At 35.4% G+C, this 14,629-nt stretch overlaps 1 protein-coding gene across 1 annotated transcript; it reads right to left on the bottom strand.

Annotated features, from left to right (window-relative positions):
- Nucleotides 1-5,378: 5,378 nt before the first annotated feature.
- LOC113225837 (octopamine receptor beta-2R-like) lies at nt 5,379-11,248 on the bottom strand. The gene is made up of 4 exons (XM_026458287.1): nt 11,148-11,248; nt 10,360-10,542; nt 7,897-8,155; nt 5,379-6,113 (listed from the first exon to the last, which is right to left on the bottom strand). Exons 2-4 carry the CDS (start codon nt 10,530-10,532, stop codon nt 5,379-5,381), a joined length of 1,167 nt encoding a protein of 388 aa, XP_026314072.1. The 5' UTR covers nt 10,533-10,542; nt 11,148-11,248.
- Nucleotides 11,249-14,629: the final 3,381 nt, after the last annotated feature.

Below are 14,629 nucleotides of genomic sequence, written 5' to 3'. Positions count from 1 at the left end.
GGCTATATATTTTTTTTCCAAATTCGTTTATATCTAGATTTCTATTTACTAATTACAAGTCTAGATTTAGCAAATTTATTTTGAGCCTTAAATACTTAATTCACAAAGGAAGACACATTGAGTTTACAATAGCGAATGTCAGATAGAACAGGAGTCACAAACTAAGTTACAGTTCTTTTCCTGTGATATGGGATTTGCTCCTCCAATCTGTGATATTTGTGCTAAAAGCTCATGAAGAGAGCATCTCTATCACAAATACCACTCGTTGAAGCATTTTCACACACGAATACGCTTATAACAGTGTGCTCGCTGTGTGCCACGATACTCGAGAGTTCGTGTCGCGAATGGTTTTTCGAGCGCACGGTGACCAAGTGGAACACCGACCTTACGTGAGAGCGGTAGTTCGCATCAGCACTTGAATGTTTTGATGAATAGCGGGCATATAGCGACGACCATTTTGTAAATCCGATACAGACGTGGGGCCGCATTCGTGTCTTGAGTATCAACACAAAGCAATCCATGCCTAAGCTTCGTATACTTTACTCGCCAAAAGTTATCGTGCGTCTTTATAATTTTAAACGATTTTATCGTGTAATAATCCAAGATGGCCGCTATACAACAGACGTATTGATTATGGACGTCGATTTTCTTTACTACATGTCTAACACTTATGTAAAAACTGCAACACTATTTCGTCACCCGACTTTATTATTTAGAATCTAATTAGTTCAAGAACGACAATCGGAATGAATAACTTTAGTCCGGTCATGCAGCAAGATGTAAGCGCACTAAAACCCTTTGATGTACCGCCACTCGAGCGGTGACTTGTACGCAGCCCGAACATTCACGATGATAGCCGATAACGTACAAAGCTTCGTAACACGTATGCAACCCCATTTGAGATCAAGTGCCTGTAGTATACACGGCACGGAGAAGTCAAAGGAACACGTTGGAAATGGAACTAATTTTTAACCGAATAAAACATCTTGTATATTTGATTTACAAATAAACCAGCGGTCTTTGAACGGTTCTTTGACTCCATTTCAGCAGTTAACTGGTTTATTTGAAAAAATAATTATACACCATTGTAGATGGTAGCAGTAGAGCTCCTTGTGGAAGTGTTTGTCCAGGATAGTACTGCCACTTTACCTATTCCTGCCGCAGAGCGGTAATTGAGCATTACTGCGTTCCGGTTTTGAAGGTGAAATTACAGGCAAATGGTACTTTTAACTCTTGTTTCAGGGTAACAGGCGCAGCGGCAGTACCCCTCGGATCTTTGCGATTTAAAGCTCTGTGCGGCACTGCAACTGCTACGGACTGGCGTTTAACACCAAGCGCCATAAAATGCCACGCCAATAGATTTAAAAACACAGTATCATTTCCGAAATACTGTTAACTACCGAAGCATAGATCTTCTCGGTTTTGCTTAGGTAGATAATGGGCTTATGATATGCGGAGCGGAGCCAAATCCCTTTGATAGAAAAAGAACCCTATCACCAATAGTCGATGTAATAATTTTTTTAACACATTTGCATCTAAAAGTATGATCAGCTAGTGATATGAATCTACAATAACTTTGTCAAAATATGTTATTTCGTATGTTTTTCTTTTGGATATGATTCAGTTGTAGATTTGAACTATTTATTTTTAGGGTTAATACAACAGCTGCCATTTTTATGCGGCAAATGCTTTTTCAAATTTTGAAAAAATACATAACACTTCTGGTGCGTTCGCAGATTCACGGTCATGCGACAACAATACATGTTCTCCTTGCTATAAACAATGCATTTGGGTAACTTTCGTGATATTTTCATCTATAGATATTTTCTTCTTTAAAAAATGTCAATTACGCAGATTTAACAATAAAAGTGAAGCAAAATATAAAAACCGATTAGAGGAGGTTATTGACCTCGTTTTGCTAATTCCAGATATGCTAATGACTCAATTTCGTTAAAATGTCGATTACGTTGTTTATGATAAGGGGGTCTACTCCCGTCTCGCCCGAAACAATTATTGTGAAATAAGTAATATTCGAATAAATTAAAAAACGCCTGATGCAATTTTTTTTTCAATTTAATATACAATAGACACACGCTTGGCCACAATCTCACCTGATGTTAAGAGACGATGAGAGGGCGTTTGCCTAAAAAATATCTATTCCCTCTAGCCTTGAATAGCCCCAAATTGTACTTTTTGGGAAATTCAGATACGTAGAGCATTCCATTCCTTTGCATTCCATTTGAATAGGTGGAATATGAACGACATACTCGTAAGAATGGAGTGCTCAGGACCTTCTAGTCGACCGAAGGAGGAACGGTGAGGGCGGAACCAAGTTGAAAAGTTCCTGCGCACACTCCCCGAAATGTATTCGATAGAAAACCGCCAAGCAGGCTACTTTTCTGCGATGGTCGAGATTTTGAAGCTTCGATTCCACAAGAGAATTATTGTTAATAAGTCTCATTGCTTTTCGCTCCACCGAGTCCAAGGCAGCTAACTGGTAATGGGCAGAGCCGTCCCAAAGGTGGCAGCAGTACTCCATACAGGATTGAACTTGTGCTTTATCCGCTCACGCTATACATGCAGCCGTAGACGCATACCACACCTAGAGGTGCCGGTGATGATTTTATACCGCTTTATCGGATATCGAAGTTATAACATGTAAAAGAACTAATATTAATTGCTATTTCGGTAACTACTGTAGCAAACCATAAAGTTTTTAATGCCTGGGTCTGTCATTTAAAAAAAATAAACAACTTCAAAAATACGTCACGACAATCGTGTGTGTTATTGTTTGGGCTGTTGATTTCGGTGTTTATTTATTGAAAACATACCGTAAGTAGCATTTTTTAAGTTTACCCTGAATATAAATGTTTATAAACTATACTTTAAGCAGTAATTTCATGGTAAACGTTAGAACCACTCATACGGAATATTATCATATTTATCCAAGTACACCAAAAATTTCATTAGTGCTTTTTAAGTGCAGGATTTGCGGTGTATTACTGCATTTTATTTGAGATGTTTTTGTTGGTAGTACGGAGGGTATTTATTTAGCAATACACAATAATATTTTTTTTTTTAATAAAAACTTGTATTTAAACTGAATGCTTTTCTCATTTGCGAAACCAAATAGCCGCCATTTTGCGGTAGAAGGAGCACATCGCGTGAGCGGCTAAACAGATTCAAAAGCTGTTCAGGTGTGAAGTACCGACCTTGTAAAGTGTGCCTAGTTTTCTGGCAGCAGTTTTTGCCAAGCACTCGATGTATCGCCCAAAGTTGAGGTTCATACTTAATTATTGTTTTTTTAACTTAGTCGAGTATTACTTATGTGACAATAATTGTTTCGGACGAATATCGGTCGAAGAACGAGAGTAGATAGACCCTAAGGACCGCAGAACTTGAGTTCAATTTTGGATTCTTATACAAAAAGTTATTACACAGTGCATACAGGAAAATTATAACTGATAAATAAGCAAGAAACATATTTGACATAAAACATGGCTACCATTATAAACCCGTCAGGTAAAGATATACAAAGCGAAGTTAAAGGATATAAAAGATAGAGATTCAAGTTAGTCTGAAACTTAGCCACTTTAGTTAGTGTTCTTTTATAAGTACTATATTAAAACAGATTCGCCACAACACCGACACATCAAATCTAAAACACATTTCAATCAATTGACTAATAATTAATTAGCAATAATTTTAAGCAATTTTCTCCTTTTAATGATTTTCATTGTAGATAAATAAAATGAAATAAGGGAATCACCACACGTATTCGCGGAATCGGCTCGAGCCGAAAAATATTTGTCTATGCATTAAGAGCGAAAAAGACGTTGAGCTTTTCACTTCCGCTCGTACCGCCAACGCAACGTCTTTATCTCTGTTACTACATGATACATATTTTTTACCGAGTGACGGGAGGAACAAGTCGTGCGGTGGAAAATGACACGCCTATCCATAACAGTTGCAGTGCCACTTAGAGCTGTTAATCGAAAAGATCTTAGGGGCACTGCCGCTGCGCCCGTCACCTTGAGACATAAGTTAACAAGTCCCACGTGCCGTTAATTTTACCAGCATCCTTACCCTTCCAAACCGGAACGCAGTAATTAGAGCGTTTTCTTGCCGGCTTGGTATGGTATGGTTTGGTGTAACGGGCTGGTCTCCGCATATCGACGTCTACGCGCCCACTTTAAATGTGGTAGGTGGAGTATTAGCATTCATACTCCAGGAAAACTTCGGAAGCGACTTTGGCACTCCGAGAAATTTCTGATTTCGTGGTGACCCACTAGCAAGCAATAAAAAAATTATGTATAATTTTGTACGAAAATTTTTTTTTTAAATCATCATTTGTTATAATGATGCTTTTAATTTTTAAATTGCAAAATTGCTATCGTAACTATTTGCCAATCGATCGAAATGCAACAATTACGGGATTGTTAAAAGTTAATCATAGCACATCAATAATTATTTTAAAAATCGTTTTTTTTTCTCTATTGAAGCGTTATTTGTCCCCATATCTTTATAATATCCTCCTATTCAAATTTAAACAAAATCTCATTACTTAAACTCTAGTGTAAATTTTAATAATCTATATCTACAATCTTTCATTATACAATCAACTCTAACAATACATTTTATATACATTTATCTCAGTGGTGTAACTACGAATAATTAAGATTTACGTAATTTAAACAAAAAAAAATCAAATTACATAAAAAGAATCTTAGGTATAGTTATGAATTATAATTTTCATTTAATACGAAATTCGTGAACTAATTATCAAAATTCATCAAGTTCAAAGCTCCGGAATGATACCTACTTAAATCAAAGACAATTTTGTCAGTATTCTATATCATCGCCGTTTTCAAAGTTACACTCTAACGCTAATTACTTTTAATTTGGTTTTCCATTTCTCATTAAACCACTAAAGGTATATAAATTATCTTAATATACTTTCTATAAATAATTAAAAATATTTACTTATAAGTAATAATGAATTTTAATTCATTTATTTTCTAAAAATTTTATTTACAATTTGGCCTCTACAGATACTTGACAATATTAGGCCACTATTTTTCATAAATACACACATTTTCGCACAAATCGTTACACTATCGTACATATTTAAAAACCAACAAAATTTAACATTTAAAATAATAAAAAATTTAATTTAAAACCTATTAATCTCATAAACAGCATCCCAAAAAACAACTAGTTCGTCTTTGCACATTCATAACGGTCATTCACTAAACATTTTTAACTATTACTCAGTCACTATTATTAACTTTGGGAATAAGTACATAAAATTTCGTTGATATTAAACTAGGCCTCTATACGGCTGTCACATCACTAGTATTACTGAGATTTGGCGATATTCAAAGACTTGCCAAATCTGATGCTCTTCTAGATGGAATAGGTACCCTCAACTGAGCTGATCCCCTTCTATCTAACCGGTCCATCGCATCTAAATCCGAAGGTCTCCTTCTACAACTACAGAACGCGCAAGCTAAAGTATTCTTAAACGCATTACGAAAGTCTCTGTTGAAATATGCATAAATGATTGGATTTAACGCAGAATTAAAATACCCAGTCCAAAACATAATCACAGTCACTACTTCTGGGTAAGTGCACGTATCACAAAGAGATGTAGACAAGTAGAAAAGGAAGAACGGCAACCAGCAGAGGATAAAGGCACCCATTATAATGCCTAGAGTCCTTGCCGCTTTATGTTCTCTTTTCATCTTCAATATATTTTTGTCTTTAGTAGGAGTATTTGCATTTATGTGCAAAGCACCATTTTTATCGCTCACTTCTCTTGAGTGTCTATGCATGAGCATGGCATTACCAGCTCTGGCATGTAAGGCCTTTTCCTGGCGATTTGCTTCTTTGAATATAGCGAGGTAGGTAAATATCATAATCGTACATGGTATCCAGAATGATATTGAACTGGATATAACTGCGTATGGTTTGTTAACTTTAAATTCACAGACTGTATCGTTCTTTTCTCGCTCAAGCATGTGTTCGTTGGTTGTGTACCACCCCATGAAGATTGGCGCGTAGGATATGGTAATGGGGCTAAGCCATGTCGCTGCTAACATAACGAACGCCATCTGAAAAAAGAATGATATTAAAATAATGAAGACTGAAGCCGTCACCCTGGAATGAGTTTCACATCGGATGAACGATTATTTAAAATAAATACGGGACCAGGTCTTTAATGGGCTTCATATGACCTTATTCGTAATAATTCTCAATAATATCGTATATTCATCTAAACAAAGTAATAAATAAAAATAAATTAATTTACGCGTGAACTTTAATATCAGGCGGGGATAAGAAGTAGCTCAGGAAAATGGCGAGGTGGCGAGGCGCCGGTAATATTCTGCTACGGCTAGCGTAATATAAAAGTACTAACACAAATGAGTCTCAATATTGCTACAGCACATTACGAAGGTAAAATTATAAAACAATTAATTGCTAAATACATACATTATACCCAGAGCAATACCATACATTAGTTTTTTACAGATGGTGTGAAAAGAGAAAATAGGACAGTCTTGCACAGGCTGTGGAAGATTTGTAAATGGCATATTTGAATCAACCCGAAGTATGAACCAGATAACAAACTAGTAACGTGGTTATAATGTAATACCCATAAAATAAGTACCCGTATGCAATTAACGCTTTTCAGTTGGAAGAGTAAAGGGAGGTGGAGAGACGAAAGCTAAAATTAAAAAAACTGTGTTACTTTCAAATATCTTAACATTGTAAAATGTAAATCTTGAGTAAAACGTTCTGTAACTTTAGCTGGTTATAAAGTTAGACAAATTTAATCAAATACTTCTCAATTGAGCGGTTGGTTGAATTTTGTAAAGCCTTTGATATCTTCGATGAACAACGTTTGGATAATAAAGTTTAAAACCAGTTTTGTTAAAAAGCAAACATAATTATGTTATCGTTGCGATAAAAAAAATCATTGAATTATTGGTCCTATGGTTGCAACAAAACTGTAATTGCAAATTTGGAAATAAATCCACACGGACATGTATGATTCTGATTGTTAAACTGCTTAAATAGCCACAGGTACAAAGACATTATTGCATTTATACATATTTTACCCCTCTGAAGGGATGTGCGAATCCTCTATTTAAACTAGTTCTGTTAATAAAACTCTTATAATGATCATTTCATCATTATTATCATTTTCAGCACATTATACGTCCAATGACTTGGCATGGATTTCGTCTATGGACGGGGTTTAGGCCAAAGTCCTAAAAGGCCCAATAGGGATGCGGACTTCACAGAACTTCCAATTACTGAACCTTTTTTGACGAGCAGGTTTCATTTTCACCGTTAACAGGAGATAATGCTACTAAATATTCAGAAATGTAGGCAAAGTAAATTAATTTCATGAGTCACCGTACTTCCACTAGTACGCGTCATATTATATTGTCTACTAAACGTCCATCGACGTCATTTACTTTCAAATACTTTTCCGATACGGAATCTTGTCTTCTGTCCTCAAAAAACAAACTTTGTGGAATATTTTGATGTAATTAAGTACTTTAAATGGCAATGTTTGCGTTAAGAATGTACTGTTTTATCTCATTGTTTGAAAATTCGTATTCATATAGTAGATTTAATTTTGTTACGATTTTTTGGAGGTTTCTTGAATACACGAGAAATAATACCAAAACGCCCTAAAGATACACTGGGAATGTAAATGTTGCCGTATGTAAAATGAATGTTAAGATATAAAAGAAAATAAAGAAAGAAAAGAGGTAGAAGACACAATTAATACAGAAAAACATAAATCTAAAAAAGAATTCTAAAAGACAGCGCACAAAATAAAATACTACTATTAACTACAACATTAAATGAAAAAATACACACCCTCTTTGTCATCTTTATAGGATATTTCAAGGGCTTCACAATAGCATAATATCGATCCACCGATATACAGCACAGATGTAATATAGATGTGGACGTAAAGTACACATCTGAGGAGTTCCACAAGTCACAGATGGTGCTGCCGAAGATCCACCCGTTGTAGAACTGGACACTGAAGTTGAATGGCATCACTGCCATTGCGACTAGAATGTCGGCAAATGCCAGTGAGACAACGAAGTAATTCGTAATGACACGGAGTTTTCTGTAAAAGAAGAGAGCTTTTTAAAATTTTGAAAGAATTCAATGTAGTAATTGGATGTATTTTTTGTTAAATCAAGGCTATATACCTTGCACGAAGCCATTGAGGAAATTAATAATGATCTCCGTCATATTTCGACGTGGAGTAAACAATTTGGTCTTAAACTAAATGCAACGAAAACACAAATGATTGTTATTGGCAGCTCTAGAATGGTATCCAAGATAGATTCGTTTCGCTTGCCGCAGGTTATTATAGATGACGCCTACATTAAAATTAGTGACAATGGAAAAAATCTGGGTATACTCATTGATAGGCAGCTATCTTGGGCACCTCAATTAGTTGAGACCAGCCGCAAATTGTTTGCGTCTGCCGCATCTCTCAGACGGTTACGTAATTTCTTACCTATTGCCACGAAAATTGCGCTTGCCCAAAGTCTTCTTCTTCTAATTCTTGATTATGCTGATGCCTGCTATCTGGATTTAACCGAAGAACAGCTCAACAAGCTCGAACGTCTACAAAACTTTTGCATCCGTTTCGTTTTTGATCAGAGGAAATTTGATCATATTTCCATTTATCGCAAGGAGCTAAATTGGTTACCCATTAGACTTCGCCGGCATGCTCATATTCTTAATCTTCTTTATGGCATCTTATTCATTCCTTACACACCACCTTATCTTAAGGAGCGATTTGAATTCGCCCATCAATCCAACCCCCGACTTCTGCGCTTTTCTTCAACTCTCCAACTTAAGATGCCATTGCATACCTCCCAGTATTACGACAAGTCCTTTACTGTTCAGGCTATTCGTTTGTGGAACGCTTCAACAAGCGAAATCATTGAATATATCATTGACTTACAATTATATGGACGTCGGGTCCGCGCTAAAAAGTGTCCGCACTTGTAAGGCGCTAAAATCGTATACAGAGCGCGACACTCCGCTTTAGTCTTCATTTGTTCTACGGACAGCGCGATACTGCGATGACATAACAATTTAAATTTCGAATAGGTTGACTTGGGACATTTTTTTCGTGGTTTTTGTATTAGACCCGTCGTCCATTTATTTGTAAGTCAATGGAATATATTCAAAAATATGGTAAAAGAACACTAACTAACTTCAGTGTGACTTGGACTGCTTAGGTATTTTTATGTTTTGAAATTATGTTTTAGAAATTTTATATTTATAGGTATAAGAATATATAGTAGTTTACGGTATTCATATATATGTATTGGTTTTATTATTTATTTATAAATATATGTATATTAGCATTTATTTATCAATTTTTATCTATTGATTAGTAATTCTTCATACACCGCCGTCTTTTTCCTGTGAATTATATAACTACTTCCATCCAAAGTAGTCTGGCAGAAATCGCTTAAAGCGATAAGACCGCCCATTGTACCACCGCTTATTTTTTATTTAATTGTATTGCATTTGTTTCCTTTTTTGGTGTACAATAAAGAATTTTTGTATTGTATTGTATTGTATAAACTGCTATGGACAGGCGTGTCGCTTTCCACCAGGCACACGAGTTGTTCATCCAGTCACTTGGTATCATAATAATAGTAATAAAAAACAATTAAATTGAATGTTAACAGTGTTCCATGAAATGGCTTCTTCTAGTAAATACAATCCAATACTCTTTGATTTAATTTTAAGCGCAATCTTTACCATTTTTATGTTCTTCTTCTTCAAGTTTTAGTTATCCACTGCTGGGTGTAGGCCTCCTCATTTGCATGTCATTCACTCCGGTCTTAGGCTATTTACAATTACAATGTGACTACTTTATAAATGAGTTGTTCGATTGTATACAGGTACATACATATCATCACTTCTGTCTTCCATCGAAGTAGGCAGAGACTATAAACCTCCACCTTGTTGTGCTCCTGATAAACCTGCTTCGCCTCCTCCACTCCAATCTCTTCATACAGCCCGTTGTTCTTGGTATTTTAACCCTTTTTTCAAGTACATCCTCTACCTCTCTACCTCTCCTCACGCCTCCATCTACATTCGCACTATAAATTTGTACCGTCAGTATATTATATCATTCACTCTTTCTACATGATCAAACCATCGAAGCATCTCTATCCTGATCACTATATTATCTTTCATACCACAACGCTCTCTTAATAAATGTTCGGCATTCCGCCTTTAAAAATAACACCGCACATTGTTCGATTTTGGAAGTATCAATTAATTGATAAAACAAACCTGTGCCTCATAACACTGACGATGACGAGTAGGTTCCCCAGCACCGCCATGATGACAATAAGAAGTAGTATAGACGTTCGTAGTTTGAACGCGACTGTCTGCGTCCAGTCTTCATCTTGAACGGCTGTCCCGTTGGTGGTGTGGCTGCCGTTGGTTGCGTTTACTTGATCCATAAGGGGCGGTCTGGGAAGATAAGAAGATCGTTCAAACATTAGTATGAAGTTTTACAAAACTCTTTTACGAGAAAAGTTGAAGTCCTCAATCGGCAATGTATCATCTGTTGAACATATTTAGGTAAAAAAGGACAAAGGTATAAAAGATAAAAAAGTTTAGTTTTAAATAATAATAATAAATATAACGCATACACCCATAGGCCCGTAATAGGGGAACCCTGTGTTGCGGGTGCCATAGACACACACACATATAGACATCTACAAATTACACCCAAACTTATTTGAGAAATAAATTTAAGCCGTACAAATATTTATCCGCCCGGGACCACTGCGTGGCAGTCCAGCATGATAATCATTCAGCCACAGTGGTAGTATAAGTAAGTGTAAATTAATATCAGCAAAAATAAAAATTATTTCATATTTACACATAAAAATGGTGTTGAAGATGCACATAATGCAAAAGGTTAACTTACGTACAGAGTCGTTACAATTTTAGAGTTATGTTTTTAAGTGCATCATTAAATTTACGGCTTAACAACGTACTTAATTATTTTAAAGAGAAAATTTAAAACGTGTACATATTTTCAATGCTAAAATAAGCTAAAATAATCTCACCTTTATCTCGCTTGCCTTATTTTCGTTTCATAAACTTTTTCATGTCTGAAAACTGCACATTTGTAATTTCTAGCTTCACGTTGCATTATTACCAGGCTACTGCGAACATTGTTTTAGGAATAACTTTATTTTTTTCTTCTTCACGGTTTCTGATCTGCTTTGACTGTGTGCAACCAGCATCTTCACTTACGATCTCATTGTTTGTTGAAGTCTCGCATTATTACCGCTGCATCTGAAACAAGCAAAATATGTACATGAATTTGTTGTTTTTTGTGTTCTGTTTTATGATAGCATGTGTAGACCAATAAATGACGCAAGAGGACTGCTATTCTCCATACTACAGATAGTTACTCTGAAAAAAGTCTAAATTCCATCGTATATCAAGTTAGGGCTGACCAATAGCCTGGAAAAAATTTTATATTATAATATATATGGCCATGGCATCGAGTCTACAACCAGAAATAGAGACGAAATAAGGACCATCCATCCCTGGCCACTCATCAGTCAAATGGTACTGATATCACTATTAAATTAACTCTCGATTGCGCTGAAATCACAAATTAGAAAGCTGAAATAGTACAGCGCCAACAACTGATGTCTCCGTATATTTCAAAAATATTCTGTATTTATCATTGACTTACAAATAAATGGACGACGGGTCTAATACAAAAACCACGAAAAATATGTCCCAAGTCAACCTATTCGAAATTTAAATTGTAATGTCATCGCAATATCGCGCTGTCAGTCGAACAAATGAAGACTAAAGCGGAGTTTGGCGCTCTGTATACGATTTTAGCGCCTTACAAGTGCGGACACTTTTTAGCGCGGACCCGACGTCCATATAATTGTAAGTCAATGGTATTTATATAATAAAGATAATATCTCTAACTATGGGAGACTGTTCCATTCGGTGATGTGGGAAAAACAACAAACCATCTAATTACAAAACAAACGGAATCACATTACAACTAAATATTAAATTATGTAATTTTTCATTTTTCGTCTAGTATAGCAAAGCTCAAGTTGAACTGGTCGTTTGATGTGAAATAATTGACGACACTCGTCAATTGTTTCGAATTCGGGCTGGCCAATTGGACCGCAGCTGTCACCGTAATGATATGGCAGAATAGTTTTCAAACAAATATAATGACATTTCGTCTCTATTTCTCCATAATAGAAAATATAAATAGTCAGTGTTTTGTAATATAATTAAAATGTTCATTGTTTAATTAATTTATAAACATAATAGTAGAAAATTTAAAACAACCTGTCCAACAATGGGACATGTTGTTAATATCCATATAGACAAAGAAGTTAGATCCATATACTAACTGAGCATATCAATTTGATAGGGAGTCAATTATGCTAACGATGGTAGATTTTTTGTCATTTTTAGAAAAGCGCGCTATAGCTCTTGAAGAAAGTGGAGATACAGCTACAAAAGATTGTGCGTATAAGCAATGTTGTCACTAAAACTAATTTTCTGTTTATTTTACAAAGGTACCAACCATGCTTTACATGGTTGCTCTCGTTTCAAAATGGCTGCTATGGAAGACCGTCACCAATTTGTTTTAAATAATAAATTGTGTTCAAAATGTCTAAAGTCACATCCCGGAAAGTTCAAGTTTAACTTTACATGCAAAATCTGCAAAGCAGAGCACAATAAGGTTCTACGTAAATGTGAAGTGCCGAATATTGAGCAACTAACTCTCCATTCTAGCAATGTATCAAACAATGTGCTATTGCCTATTTTAAGAGTTAGATTGCTTGACTGTCGTGGTCGTGAGTTCCATGTCCGTGCATTGCTGGACAGTGGAAGCTAGGCATCATTCGTCACTACAGAACTTGTAAAAAAGTTATATTTAAAAACATTTAGCGAAAATTCGAATGTAGTAGGTATTGGCTATAAAAACAGTCAAATTAACAAATATGTTAATGTAAACATTCATACAGTCAATCCAGTACCATTAAGTGTTAAATGTAATGTCATTGATACAATAACAACTCCGCTTCCACAGCAATTAAAAATTTATTCAAAATTAATTTACCTATGAATATCATTATTTCAGACAGTGAATTTAACATTCCAACTGAAAGTTTCAATGTTGTTAGGTGCCGAGACATATTTCAATATTTTAATTGTTGGACATATTAAATTATCAAACGGTCTGGTACCTATTACAAAATACATTGTTTGGCTATACTATTGGCGGAGGAGGAGTCTCTAATTTTGCAACTTGCGACAGTGCTAAGTTGGAGGATGTTATGGAGCAATTTTGGCTATCTGAAAGGATTCCTGAAACTATGGTCAAAGTCTCTAATGAGTTTCAAAAGGCAGAACAATGTTTTCAGAAATCATTTAAGCTTAAAAATAGTCATTTTTATATGGACATGCCTCTAGTTTCAGATATTAATGAGTTGCATCTCGGAGATTCCTCACAGTGGCCCTGCAAAGATTTTTATCATTGGAGAAGAGATTTAAACAAGATAAATTATATTTTCATCAATATAAAAAGTTTATTGAGGAATACATCGCTTTAGGACATGCCAAAGAAGTCAATTTAGATACTTATGCCATATTCAATGGTCCTGTTTATTTTCTTGCTCATCATGGAGTAATTAATGAAAGTAGTATAACAACCAAGTTACGTGTGGTTTTTGATGGTGGAATGTTATCTAAAGCGAATCTACATTTACACCCTCATTTGTGATATACAAAAAATGTTCAGATCTTGCTTTATTAATGAACATCAAACCTGTCTTCAAAATATTCTTTGGAGGAATAGTCCTAACAAACCGTTGATCTGCTTACAATTGCAGACTGTCACTTACGGCTTAAAAGCTTCAACCTTTTTGGCTACTCGCTGGTTCATTGAGCTCGCGTTCCGTCATCAAGACAAGTACCCTCTTGCTGCACAAGATATTCTCCTAAACACATACGTGGATGACATTATAAGTGGATCAGATGACATAGAGCGACTTGCAGAGCTTAAAAATCAACTGATAGAGCTATTAGGAATTGCTAGTTTTAAATTACATAAGTGGTGTGCAAATGAACCTACAGTTTTAGATAATATTCCCGATGAACACAAATACTTTGATAAAATTGATATTAATAAAAATAATATCGTAAAAACTTATGGTTTAAAATGTGATGTTTCACATTCACCTATACATGTCCGACTATAGACGACAAAAACAAATTAAACACAAAGCGCAATATTTTGAGTTTTATAGGAAAAATTTTTGATCCTATTGGCCTAATAGGTCCGGTAATTGTTGTTGCCAAAATTTTTATGCAAAAGCTGTGGTCTATGAAGATTGATTGGGATACTATATTGCCCCAAGAACAGCTTGATGTTTGGAATAAATTCTTGGATAACCTAGCTATGATGGGTACACTGACAATTCCAAGATGCGTGAATTCTGTTTCAATGACCTCTATGGAGCTTGTTGGTTTTGCAGACGCTTCCTTAAAAGCT

The sequence above is a fragment of the Hyposmocoma kahamanoa genome, unplaced genomic scaffold (assembly GCF_003589595.1).
Source record: "Hyposmocoma kahamanoa isolate Upper Pololo Valley unplaced genomic scaffold, ASM358959v1 176, whole genome shotgun sequence".
In the NCBI taxonomy this organism is placed as follows: domain Eukaryota; kingdom Metazoa; phylum Arthropoda; class Insecta; order Lepidoptera; family Cosmopterigidae; genus Hyposmocoma; species Hyposmocoma kahamanoa.
This window is presented reverse-complemented; position numbering and strand designations above follow the sequence as displayed.

Coding starts and splice junctions, on each gene's coding strand:
- LOC113225837 (XM_026458287.1), bottom strand. CDS start 10,532: ATGGATCAAGTAAACGCAACCAACGGCAGCCACACCACCAACGGGACA. Junction 8,156..10,359: donor GTCAGTGTTATGAGGCACAG/GTTTGTTTTATC, acceptor CTTCTTTTACAG/AAAACTCCGTGTCATTACGA. Junction 6,114..7,896: donor CTATAAAGATGACAAAGAGG/GTGTGTATTTTT, acceptor TTCTTTTTTCAG/ATGGCGTTCGTTATGTTAGC.